This window comes from Nelumbo lutea, chromosome 7, assembly GCF_056320005.1.
Source record: "Nelumbo lutea isolate HS-2025 chromosome 7, American lotus-T2T, whole genome shotgun sequence".
Taxonomy (NCBI): domain Eukaryota; kingdom Viridiplantae; phylum Streptophyta; class Magnoliopsida; order Proteales; family Nelumbonaceae; genus Nelumbo; species Nelumbo lutea.
Window position 1 is genome coordinate 26,198,365 of NC_142690.1, and position 13,131 is coordinate 26,211,495.

At 41.3% G+C, this 13,131-nt stretch overlaps 1 protein-coding gene across 1 annotated transcript in view; it reads left to right on the forward strand.

Annotated features, from left to right (window-relative positions):
- LOC148845799 (Cyclin/Brf1-like TBP-binding protein) overlaps nucleotides 1-13,131 on the forward strand; it is a 74,656-nt gene that overhangs the window by 29,827 nt on the left and 31,698 nt on the right. Inside the window, exon 12 of the mRNA XM_088955509.1 lies at nucleotides 7,405-7,485. Coding sequence (XP_088811635.1) covers nucleotides 7,405-7,485 — 81 coding nt within the window. The remainder of the gene's footprint in view (nucleotides 1-7,404; nucleotides 7,486-13,131) is intronic.

A 13,131-nucleotide genomic window follows, 5' to 3' on the forward strand; every position in this document is an offset into this window, starting at 1 on the left:
TTTGGAGCAGCTGTCGTCCAGGGTCCACGAACTCGAGCACCGGCTCATGGAGACCAGCTTGGAAGTACGGGAAATCAAGGACGAAGTCAGGGAGCTACGGCGTCCGATGGAGTTATTCCTTTCTAGCAAAGAGAGGAACACAAAAGGGGTGACAACCACTAGCGACCGCCGACCAGATCTCTCGGAGTCTTCTGGCGAACAACAGTTCAGCCATCAGGGGGTCGCAATCATTCCCAAGTACAACATGTTAGAATTCCCGTTGTACAACGGCAACGGAGATCCCTTGGGCTGGCTGTACCGGTGCGAGCAGTTTTTTCGAAATCAACAAACAGACGACCGGGATAAGGTAAGCCTAGCCGTCTTTCACTTAACAGAGGAAGCGCAACTCTAGTCCTATCGACTAGAACAGGAAGAACCTGGGCTCAGTTGGACCCAGTTCAAGTCCTACTACCTTCTTAGATTCGGGCCCCCCACTGACAAGCAACCCCTTAGGCGAGTTGATTAAACTTAAACAAACCGGCACGGTGGCAGAATGCCGGCACCAGTTCCAAACCCTCCTCGCGAGGGTATCTTCAGTGTGACCTGACCAGCAGGTAGACATGTTCACCGCTGGGTTAGCAGAACCCCTGCGGGTGGACGTGGAAATGTAGAATCCCCCCCAACCTGGTTACAACCATGAATATAGCTCGCGCCTTCGAACGCAAACTACAACTCAGCCGCGGAACCTTCAGTATGGGGCGGCCTCCATCAGCATGGGCATCCCCGGAACCACTCGGAATGGCTCCATATTCAGCAGTCATCCAAGAACGGAAGCCACAGACGAGCAACAATTCCAGATCAGCATCCAGTGTGGGGAGCAGCGTTGTTGCACCCCCTATTAAGCACTTGTCCAGGGCTGAGATGGCGGAACGTAGGGCGAGGGGACAATGTTTTATTTGCGATGAACTCTACTCAGCAGGGCACAAGTGCAAGAGACTTTTCTGCCTCCTAGTGAAACAAGAGGAAGATGAGGATGAACCCTCTTCATTGGAACCCGATCCAGGAGGGCAAAGTCATTCCACCTATCTGAGATTCCTTTGACGGTGTTTCCCGACACCCATCCTGAATTCGATCTTGAGGACAAGCTCGTAGTCCAAAAGGGGAGTAATGATGTGGACGCATATTGGGAGCAGCAGCAGCAATGATCCGGTGTTCTCGTCCTATCCAAATTGGCAGCAACAGTCTTATCCATTCAGCAGATTAGATTAGACTATCTTGTTATTCTTATCTTATTAAGTTAGTAGATTAGATTATCTTATCTTATTAGTTTAGGATTAAGAGAGACTTATCTTATTAGATTAGGATTAAGAGAGATTATCTTATCTTATTAGATTAGGATTAAGAGAGACTTATCTTATCTTATCAGTCTTATCTTATCAAGATGGAGTTGGAGGTCTCCCTATTCAGCAAGGAGTCTCCCTAAGAGCAGGACTCTTGTAATCTCCTATTTATGGAGCCACTGTTATTGAATAAAGGCATCCAAAAATTTCAGTCAAAGAGAAGAGTAAAGGAGAGTTAGGGTGATCTCGTGGACAAATCACCCCTTAGGTTGCCACGATAGGGTCAGCACGCAAAGGGAGGGGCAAGGGGAAACTAGAGGTTCTCCCCGTGGACCAACCCGTGACGAGATCCTATGCCCGGGCCCATAACAGTAAGCTAACTTGGATGCCTGTATCAGAAGACCAGTTCACCATGACAGAGAGGCCTAACCCAAAGTACAACAGAGGTAAAAAAGAAGAGTCAGAGTTTGATAGTGACTAGGAGAATTTTCATCTTGAAGGTGATGAAGAGGTAAATCAGCTTTCAAGTCTTGGAAGCATCAACTCAACGAAGGTGCACATAAAAGTGGAAGAGGAGGATTGGGGAATAGAACATCTGTTCGACGAACAGATCAACGACAAAATAGTGCAAATAAAATCACTTAGAACTGAAGAGCCTCCTACTGATTGCAACGAGATTTCATTTGCATCGAAAAAAGAGGAAGCCGACCTACCAAACCAAAGCAAGATGCAGGATAAGACTTTGGGATAGAAGGCCATAATCTCCTGCCGTGGGAGAAAGTGCAAGAGCAACAATCATGGGAAGCAGAACAAGGATTGTCTGACAAGTTGGCTAACCAAAACAAGACTGGTAAAGGGTTGGCTAGCGAAAGTGTAGAATAGGGAGCTTCTAACCCCTTAGTTATTCATTCCGATGCTCTTGTCTCTGTTTATCCTACTGTGGCTGTTACTAATATGACTCTCCATTGTGTGTCCTCCCCTCCTTTTGCAGGCCCATCCGTTATTCCAGATTCCATGCTTGCTAAGAATTTAGAGCCTACCATTAATGTCTGTTCAGAAGGTGAGGGAAGGGATGGAGGCAATGATGATGAGGTGGAGAAAATCTTTGGGATGGTTTTAGATAATTTAACAGGTTTGGTTTCTAAGGTTGAGAAGGACACAGTTTTGAAAACACAGATAGTGATAGGCAGCAACCAGAAGGAGCAGGATCTGAAAACTTAATCAGAAATAGAGATAGTGTCTTAGAGAATATTAATCAGCCCTCCATATCGAAAGTCAGTAAGGGTAAGGAGAAAAGGAAGCCTATTGCTAAAAGTCTGAGGGGGGTAAAGGTGTACTCGAGAAAGGATAAAAATGCAGGGAAGACCAGGTAAAGAAAGAAGAGTGAAGTGGAGAAGTTGATGAGTGAGATAGTTTATAATAGGGAAGAAAGTAGGAGAAAAGAAAGAAAGGAGAGGGACAATGAGCAATTGAAAAAGGGTTAGGGTAAAACTTTTGTTCAAGAATGAAGGTAATCAGCTGGAATGTGAGAGGTTTAGGGTGTGCCACCAAGAGGATAATAATAAGAGATACTCTTAAACAGGAAAAACCAGATTTGGTTATGATTCAAGAAACTAAACTTCCAGAGATTGATAGGAGATGGATTAGAATTATTTAGGGAATTAGGGGTTTGAGCTGGTCGCATGCTTCGTATTGGGGTTGGGGAGCTTCAGGAGGAGTTATGATTATTTGGAAAAATGAGGAGGTGGAATGTTTGGAAGAATTGATGGGGCAATTTTCAGTTTCAATAAGAATCAAAATATTAAATGATGGAAGGGAGTGGGCTCTAACAAATGTTTATGGTCCAAATTCCTATAGAGACAAGGCTCTTTTTAGGGAAGAACTGGGAGCAGTTAGAGGTCTATGGGAGGGGCCGTTTGGGAGGTGATTTTAATGTCATAAGATTTACCTCAGAGACAAACAAAGCTAACCAAAGAATCACCACAAGCGTGAGGAATTTCAAATGCTTTTGTGGATACCTTTGAGTTGAAGGAGCTCCCTTTGTTACAAGTAGAGTACAGTTTGTCAAATTTTTAAGAGTCCCCGACTTGCTCTAAGCTGGATAGATTCCTTTCTTTCTTTAGATTGGGAAGAGATGTGGGAGACTTTAGCCTCTAGAGCTTTACCTAGGGTTACTTTAGATCATTGCCCTATTAGCCTTTCTCAGGATCTTTCCTATGGATCCCCTCAACTTTTAGATTTGAGAACATGTGGCTGGAAGATTCCAACTTTGTGGAGAAGGTTAAGGTTTGGTGGGGTGAAATCAGGGGAAATGGTTCAAAGAAGGGGTTAAGGTTTTGTAGATGCTTAAAAAAGATGAAAGAGAAAACCAATATTTGGAACAAAAATTAGTTTGCGACAGTGGAGGAAACAAAGAAGAATATTTTATTAAGGATCACGGAGTTGGATAGCAAGGAAGCTTCTAGAGAAATCAATGGGGAGGAAAGAGAGGATAGAAAAAATTTGAAGCTAGAGCTAGAGGAGTTCTTGAGAAAAGAGGAAATTTCTTGGATGCAAAAATCTAGATGCAAATGGTTGACAGAGGGAGATGATAATTCAAAGTTCTTTCACTCTCTAGCTAGTGGAAGGAGGAAAAATCTCATAACTAGCTTAGAAGTGGATAGTCATGAGATAAAAAGGGAGGAGATAATCACAATTCTTGTGGACCACTTCAAGACTTTCTTTGCTATCTCAGGGGATCAAAGATCAAACCTTCCTGAATTATCTTGGGAAAAGGTGCCAGATTACTGGATGGTTTCTCAATGGAAAGGTCTAAAGCCCTAGGACTGGATGGTTTCTCGATGGAATTTTACCAAGACTGTTGGGAAGTTATAAAATATGACCTAATGGAAGTGTTTAATGAGTTCTAGGGAAAATCTCTTGAGGAGCAAACTCAACCTTCATTGCCTTGATCCCCAAAAAGAGTGTAGCCAAGACACCAAAGGATTTTAGACCCGTAAGCCTTGTGGGTGTCTCTATAATATTTTAGCAAAGGTCTTGGCTGAAAGACTTAAAAAAGTTTTGCCTTTGGTAATCTCTCAATTCCAAGGAGCTTTTGTGGAAGGGAGACAGATCATTGACCAAATCCCGGTGGCAAATGAGTGCAATGCAGAGAAAAGGAGAAAGAAAGAAAAAACCTAATTTTCAAGCTGGATTTAGAGAAGGCATATGATCTTGTGGATTGGTCTTCATCCTTGAAATTTTAGAAAATATTGGGGTTGGAGAGAGGTGGAGGAAATGGATTGGTGGTTGCTTAATTCAATCTTAATAAATGTTGTAGACAGAGATTTCATTCCTGCCAAATGAGGTTTGAGACATGGAGACCCCTTATCCCCTTTCCTCTTTACTCTAGTAGTAGATGGTTTAAGTAGGATGATTATCAAGGTTGACCAGGAGAGGGTTCTTAGATGATGGAGGGTAGGTAGGCACGAGATGGAAGTCACTCACTTGTAGTTTGCTGATGACTTAATCATGTTCTGTGAAGAAGGCAATCTTGAGGACTTGAGGAAGATAAAGGACATAATTTGTTCCTTTGAGTCAGTTTCTAATCTGAGAGTAAACTTGGGGAAGAGTTGTGTAGCAAAGATTGATATGGAGGAAGAATTAAGATCTTTGGCAAAGACTCTAGGGTGTGAGGTAAGGAATTTGCCTTTGGAATATCTTGGTCTTCCGTTAGGTGGAAATCCAAGGTCAGAAGTCATTTGGAAACCGATTTTAGAAAGGTTCACTGGAAAACTTGATCTCTGGAAAAGAAATTACATTTCTTTGGGTGGAAGAATAACATTGATTAGGGCAACATTAGCCAATTTGCCTATTTATTATCTTTCCACCTTTAGAATTCCAGCTAGAGTTGCAAATCAACTAGAGAAAATCATGAGAGACTTCCTTTGGGAACCAGGGGATGAAAAGAGGGATCATCTTGTGAAGTGGGAGCAAGTTAGCAAACCAAAGGAGCAGGCTAGGTTTGGAATAGGGAACCTAACCCCCTGAAATACAGAAACTGTTTGGGAAATGGTTATGGAGATTTCTGAGGGAAAATGTCAGACTTTGGCACAAGGTAATTGCAAGCATTCATGGCACAACGAATAACAGATGGGATGCAAAAGTAGCCTCTTCAACAAACTCTCTGTCTCCTTGGAAATCAATATAGGTGGTATACCCAAATTTTATCAATTATATAAGATATGATGTGGGAAGTGGGACCTGGGTATTGTTTGGGGAAGACCTTTGGCTAAGTGAAACCCCCCTTCAGTTTGCCTTTCCTATCCTCTTTTCCTTGTTGAACTATAAACAACAAGCTGTCTGGAGATTTGCTTCCTCAACTCATTCAGGGATTAACTGGGATTTCGGGTTTAGAAGGGGTGAGGGACAATGAATGTGAGACTCATCCAATTACTGGGTAAACTCTGTCCAACTTTCCTTGATCAGTCAAGGGAGGACACTAGAATTTGGTCTTGTACCCCTATTGGTATTTTCACTTGTACAGTTGTGCTTCCTTCCTTAATGCTCTCTTACAGTCCAATAACTTGGGGGAGAAATTTCCTGTCAAAGTAGTTTGGAGCAAGCCTATCCCTAAAATCCAGGCTTTGTGTTGGGAAGTTTGTCTTGGAAAGATAAATACCTGTGATTTGCTTCAGAAAAGAAGGCCAAATGTTAGCCTCTCACCCCACATATGCTTCCTTTGCCGTGCAAGTGGTGAAACCCAATCTTATTTATTGCTGTCTTGCTCTCTTGTTCTTGGCATTTGGGAATTCTGTTGCTCTCTTTGGCTGCAGGTAGATATCTCCACAGGATATAGTGTGCTTATTCAGCCGAAGCTTCTTAAGACAACCAAGAAAGAGGGGAAAAATTATGTGTAAAGCAATTCGGGCTGCGGTGGTATGTACTGTTTGGGAGGAAAGAAATGGACGATTTTTTTGAGAAAAGCAGATCAAAGGAGGAATTATGTGATGTTGTTCTAATTAGAGCAGCTCACTGGATAAAGACAATTGATGCTTTCAAAAATTTTTCAGTAAACGATATCATAAGGGCATGGTCTGAAGTGGCAGCCTGCTCAAGAGAAAAGGAAAAGAGGGTTATGGTATGGTCACCCTCAGCAGCAAATAAAATAAAATTGAATTTTGATGGGAGCTCCATGGGAATCACTGGAAAGGCAGGTATTGGAGGAGTTTTTAGAGACTGCACAGGGAAAATTTTGGCTATGTTTTCAGGTCCCTTGGGGTTGGGGGAGTCATTATAGGCAGAATTGATGGCACTACTTCAAGGCTTAAGACTTTCCAAACAAGCAAACTTTTAACAGTTGGAAGTAGAGGGGGATTCAAAGCTTATCTTATCATTTCTTGGGCAAAGAATAGTCAGGTCACGCCATGGATCTATTGGCATGAGTTTAGGGAAATTGAAAGCATAAAACAGGAGCTGAACATTACTTTCAATTGGGTAAGAAGGACTGCAAATGGGATGGCTGATACTCTTGCAAAACAAGGGGTAAATAGGCAACAATTGTTTTGGGTGCAATTGTAACATTTTACCTTGTGGGGATTGACTGGACTTATTGTATTTTCAAAATTTAGTACATTTTAATAAAATTTTCAGTTCTTTTTACTGATCAAAACAAAAAAAAAAGTGTTGATCCAAACTACCTGTGAGATATTAAACTCCACTGTCTTGTAAAGCTTGTCATTTGTTTTTTAATCGACTAAATGTCACGTTTTATCAAAATTTGTAAGTAGTGATAAATGTCATTACCCAATGTTGGTCCCAGCTGTCTGGGGGTCTTGGAAAGGGTGCACCAGATACAGACCTAACCTTTGAAATTTTTTAAAAATAGTGATGTTGCAACATTTTCTTTGTTGAAAATTTGTTAGTTCCAACTATTATTACAAATGTTTTTTTTTTTGTGTATTTTGAAGCATGTAAATGTTTGTTTCCATACTGTTCATCCTCTCTCAGCTTTCGCCTAGATACCCAAGAATATTGGTTTCTAAGATCTCTAATGTCTAAGACTGAGCTTCTCATATGAATTGATACATGTTTCACTTTTTACCAGATAAGTGTTGTACATATATGTGAAGCGACACTGACGAAACGACTAATTGAATTTGAGAATACAGAGTCAGGGAGCCTAACGGTGAGTTTCAAACTTACAAGGATTTATCAACTTCCATTTTGTTCTCTATGGTATGCAATCCCCATGCATAAGCCTCCTTGAATGCTTAGTTGGCACCATGCATCTAATCCAATGCCTGTTGTATTAAATGCCACATTGGCCCTTAACATAGGGGGGCTTCTTCATTTGACATCAATGGTTGTCTGTTTTTGTTTATATGTAATATGAGATATATCTAATGTCTGATGTATCTGACTACTTGTTCTCGTGGATGGCATAATTGTGATGGTCGTTATGGTTCAAAACATCAGCATTACCTTCCAATCCCATAGAATATATGCTTCATAAGTAAGGAAATAATATGACAAGTATCAAGATGCATTACTGACTCTGCTATAAATCAAGACAAACTAGCATTCTCTGTCAAGACATTAACCAAGTACCCTAGATTGCTACTTGGTTGAGGTGTTTTGAATTTTGAAGTCTGGTATCTCTTAAATCTAATTAGATTTTATTGGAGATAAGATTCATTTTTATGTCTGAAGTCTTGTTATGTTGGAGTGTTGATCACAATGGCTATTGCAGTTTCTTCTATTTAAACATGGGAATGAGATGCATTCTTGTCATTGTGAAAGTTTTCAATAATGAACACTTATGTGACCACTGATAAGTGATAAGTGGTGTCCCAATCACTTGTTGTCTAGAGCAGAATTTAAGAAATGAGTAGGCCTTTTAAAGGCTTAACCAAACACATTGAAAGGGGATGACTACTTATCTGAGTGTTTTCAGATATAAGTCGCAATGTTATGGTTGGCCCAACACCAAAAACATACTTTAAGGGAAGCTTAATCTTCCTAACAGCAAAGTGAGAGAGAGGAAGTTACTGCTCATTCAGATAAGTGAGATGAGCATATTTAGAGCTCGCCCATGGACTAAACATGAGTACAATTGACTGATAACAGCTTGGCATCCGACCTAATCTTATTAGCGAACTTAGATTCAGATTTAACTCTGGAATGTCTTGCATGCTCAACGGGTATTCACCTGTTGAATGGGTAGTCTTGTGATAGGCCCATGGCCAAGAGTAGGATAATACGGTCCCTTCTGGTAAATTGGGCAGGTTCTAACAGCTTCCCCCTCAAGGTCTATGTGAGGAAACTGATTTTGCAGCTGCAAGTAAGGCTCCCATGTTGTGTTCTCTGGTGTTAAGTTCTTCCATATTATCTTTTCTTGTGGCCATTTCTAATCCATTGAAAGTCTGATTTTCAGTGGCTCTACTTGGAGAGTTCCTTCACCGGTGAAGTCTGGCATGGCCGGGGAAGGGATGTCAATGCTGCTAAACTCTTATTCATGGGTGGGATATGGAAGATAGGGTGCAACTTGTCTATAGGAGGCAACTCAAGACATTAAACTACTGACCCACTTGCTCAAGAATGGGATAAGGCTCGAAATATCTAGGAACTAGTTTCTGCCATGCTCTCTTTGAAATAAGGGTCTGTTGGTAGGGATATAATTTTAAGTAAACTTGATCCTGAACTTGTAGCTCCAAAGATCGTTGCCTTCGATCATAATGCTTCTTCATCTGTTGTTGAGCCCGCTGCAAATGAATTTTCAGAGACTGAAGGATTTCTTCTCTAGCTGAAAGTTGTTCTTATATTGAGGCCACATTGGAGTTTCCTTTTCATAGGGTTATACTGGAGGAGGATTCTTGCCATAGAGTGTCCAGAATGGAGTTGTCCCTATTGGCAGAGTGGTATGCTGTATTGTACCACTGCTCCACCCAAGGTAACCAATTAACCTGGTGTTTAGGTCGCTCCATAGCAAAACAATGGAGATAGGTTTCTAGGTATCTGTCCACAACCTCAATTTGCCTATCTAATTGAGGATGATAATTGGTTGAGTTCTTCAGCTTGGAAAAAACTTTGGCTGTTGGGACCAATTTTGGGCATGCCATGTTTCCATGGGTGTGGGTAAAAGAGTAATTGCCCTCGATTTTCTTTTGACTAAAAAGACAAACAAGGGCATAAACGGGTAAATGTGTCATGTCTGAGAACGTTCTCAACAGCCTAGGCTGTTGGTCCCCAACAGCAAAACGTAGCCTTCAGCTTGGTTCCTTGTGTCTCTAAAATATTTGTCAGAACTTACTCATGAAGGTGGGATCATGATATGAGAGTCATGAGACAATAGCTCAAAGGGTGCCATGCAACTTAGCTACATCTTGGATAAAGACTTGTGCTACATGAATGGTAGTGTAGGGTGTGGTAGGGAAAAGAAGTGGTTGTACTTAGTCATCCAGTCAACTAGTACCATCACCACTGACTTTCCCATGGATGATGGTAATTTGGAGATGAAATCCATAGACATCCGTTCGCACACCTGGTTTGGGACTTGCAGTGGCTGGAGAAGTCCTACTGTTTCCAATAAAAAAATGGCTGGAGAAGTCCTGCAGGTCTCATGGCTTCATGTTTTTGCCATTGGCACATGGGGCATGTGGCTAGGAACTCTTGCACCCTTTTCTTCATTCCCTTCCAAATGAAAGTTTGTTACCAATCGATGGTACGTTCTGAGGATGCCGGAGTGGCCTTTGACCAGGGAGCTATGAAAGAGACAAAGATGCTCCAATTGATGGGTCCCACAGTGTTCTAATGCAGGAGTTATGGCCTTACATCCCTTGTATAAGAGAGTCGAGTCAATGGCTGAGTACCCAGGGACAGTAGATGGGTCCCACAGTTCACATAGCTTGGAGAGGTTTGGATCCTTTTGGGTTTCCTCTTTAACTTTCTCAAGGAGGGAATAAGCTGGGTGGGCCATCTCTCTTATTTGGGAGAGAATGTCAACTACCTTTTTCGTGGATCGGGGCTTATACTCAACTGTTTAGTCATAGCTTAGAAGCTTTTGATACCCATTTTTGTTGTTTTGGGGTGAGTGTATGCTGCTCTAGTAAATTCCTTAGGCTCTTCTGATTGATCCTTGTAACAAACTGTCGCCCAAGGAGATAGGGCCTCCACTTTTACATTGGCATGACAAGGGCCATTAACTCTTTCTCATAATTGGATTTGGAATGAGCCTGGTCTGAGATGGCCTTCCTAAAGCATCACATTCAATTACAAATTCCTTTGGGAGGTGAAGTGACTGCTTACTTAAGATCTTTGACAACTTGTTGGGCTTGTGGCGTCCACACAAAGGCTTCTTTCTTGAGCTATTGTGTAGGAGGAGTAGTTCCATATCCTTGTATGAATCACCTATAGGAGCTTGTAAGCCCAAGAAACGTTTTCCTGAGCTGGGCCTGGCCCAATTCAACATGTTAGTAATCTTTTCTAGGTTGGCTTGTACTTGTCCATTAGTATAGATATGGCCCAAGTAGTGGAACTGAGATTTTTGTTTGATCAATAACAAAAACATTTCATTAAAATAATAGAGACAAAGCATTACAAGAAAAAGAAAAGGGAGATATAAATTCTCTTAACTCTCCCAAAACATGAAAATTTTACAATGTTTCCCAAAAAAATGATTTCTCCCCACCCCTTCTTTAGCCAAACAGTCAAGAAAAGAATTATCATCTCTTTTCATTGTATGATGACTTCCATGTCTTGTATGGGTCTTCTAATTTTCCTTTTTTGAAAGATGTAGTCCCACCAGCCAGTATCCTCCTCTTTTTGTATCCAATTAATAACTGACTTGGAGCCTCCCTCAATCACCAGCTTGTGGACAAGTAATTCCTTAGCCTTTTTTTACTCCTTCCATCACAGCCATTATTCCATTCCTCAAAGAGTCACCCTCCCCAACTGAACCCGAAGAAAGAGCAAGGACTCTACCTTCCTTATCCCTAAATACTCTGCCTATACTTGAAGGACCCAAATTTCCTTCACTACCATCAAAATTCACCTTTATGAAGCCTCCATTAGGTGGTGCCCACAAAGGCCTAACCATAGCCTTAGAGGAAGAAGAGCATGCAATCCCAAACCACTTCCTCATCAAGTCCCCAACAAAAAAATCTTCATAGAGTTGACTTTACGCAATGGGCCACCCTAATAGTAATGATTTCAATTAAAGAACCTCTGCTTCTCTCCACTCCTAAGAAAATTCTTTTGTTCTGTTCTTCCCAAATCGTCCAACACACAATGACCCTTGTACACCTTCAAAAGGTTCTCTCCCTCTTCTTTTGCCAGCAACCAACTGATCAAGTTAGGGGAAAACAGGTTTTGTACAGAAGGTTGGGGATTCCACCCCAGTCCAAACAAAGAGGAAAACCAATCCCAAATTGAAGAGGATAAATGGCAAGAGATTAATAATGAAAGCAAACCCACGGCTTTACGGAGAGTACACCAGTGGGGGGATAATGACCAATGAGGTCTTTTTATCTGGAGAAAATCATAGGTATTACTTCTTTCTAGGTACACTTCCCAGCAAAAACTAGCTACTCTAGGTGGAATGGGTCTACTCCAAACCTCTTTAACCCATAAAGATAATCTTAGGCTATCACTAAGCTGTATTAAGGACCTAAAAAAAGAGGCACATGTGAATGATCTGAAAGGAGGTGTCCAAACTCGACTGTCCCTTTTTAAAGGATTCAAGACAGAACTTATTTCCGATTCACAAAGACCTCTTCTAGAAACTGTCCCATTCAAGTCTAGAACTATAGTTGGAGTGACTCAAGAAAGAAGAAATATGTTCACCCCTTCGGATTGACAAGGCAAATAAAAATAAAGATGGGAATTTTCCTTCAGGGGTGAATTATTGAACCAAACATGTTCCCAAATTTTAACACAATTCCCAATGCTAGGACTTGTTGTTGAATGGATTTGCAAGGAGAAGCTCTTGTTGCCCTATTCTGCATTCAGAGTCTCAATCTTCAGTCGCAAGTCCATGAATGCTAATGATTACCTTTGCCCACAATTTGTCCCTATGATTTGGCATTCTCCACAACCATTTTCCCAACGCGGCTATGTTCTTTTCCTGAATAATCCCAGTACCTAGGCCACCATATTCCTAACTTCTACTGACCACCTCCCAACTAACCCTATGATCCTTTTCTCCTCCCTTGGTTCCCATAGGAAATTCCTTATCAACTTTTCTAGTCTTTTTCTGACCCCTTGTGGAATCCTAAACGCTAACATAAAGTTGACTAGAAGATTGGCCAAAGTGGACTTAATCAATTCAATCCTTCCACCCAAAGATAAATAATTATTTTTTGAAGAAGCCGATTTCTTCGTAAACCTTTCTATCACTGGATTCCAAAAGTTGTTATTTCTTGGACTGTCCCCCAAAGGTAAGCCTAAGTACCTCATAGGCCATTGAAAAACTACACATCCTAAAACTTCTGCCCCTTATATTATTCTTGCAATGCAACTCTTTTCAAAATTGATTTTCAAATTGGATGTCTTCTCAAAAACTTGTGCAACCAGTTTTAAATTCCTAACCCAGCTCAATAGACCTCCTTCATGTAAGAGAATTGTGTCATCAGAAAACTGCAGATGGGTTATTGGTACTTCATCCTTTTCCACTCTCCACCCCCTCGGCAATCCTCAGCCTTCTTGATTAGTCTCCAAAGAACATCAATGATTAGAGTAAAAAGGAAAGGCAAAAGAGGGTCTCCTTGCTTTAATCCTCTGAGGGCTTGAAAATGTTGGCCTTGGCACAGAGCTGATGTTTCCTAAGGAGCTCCAA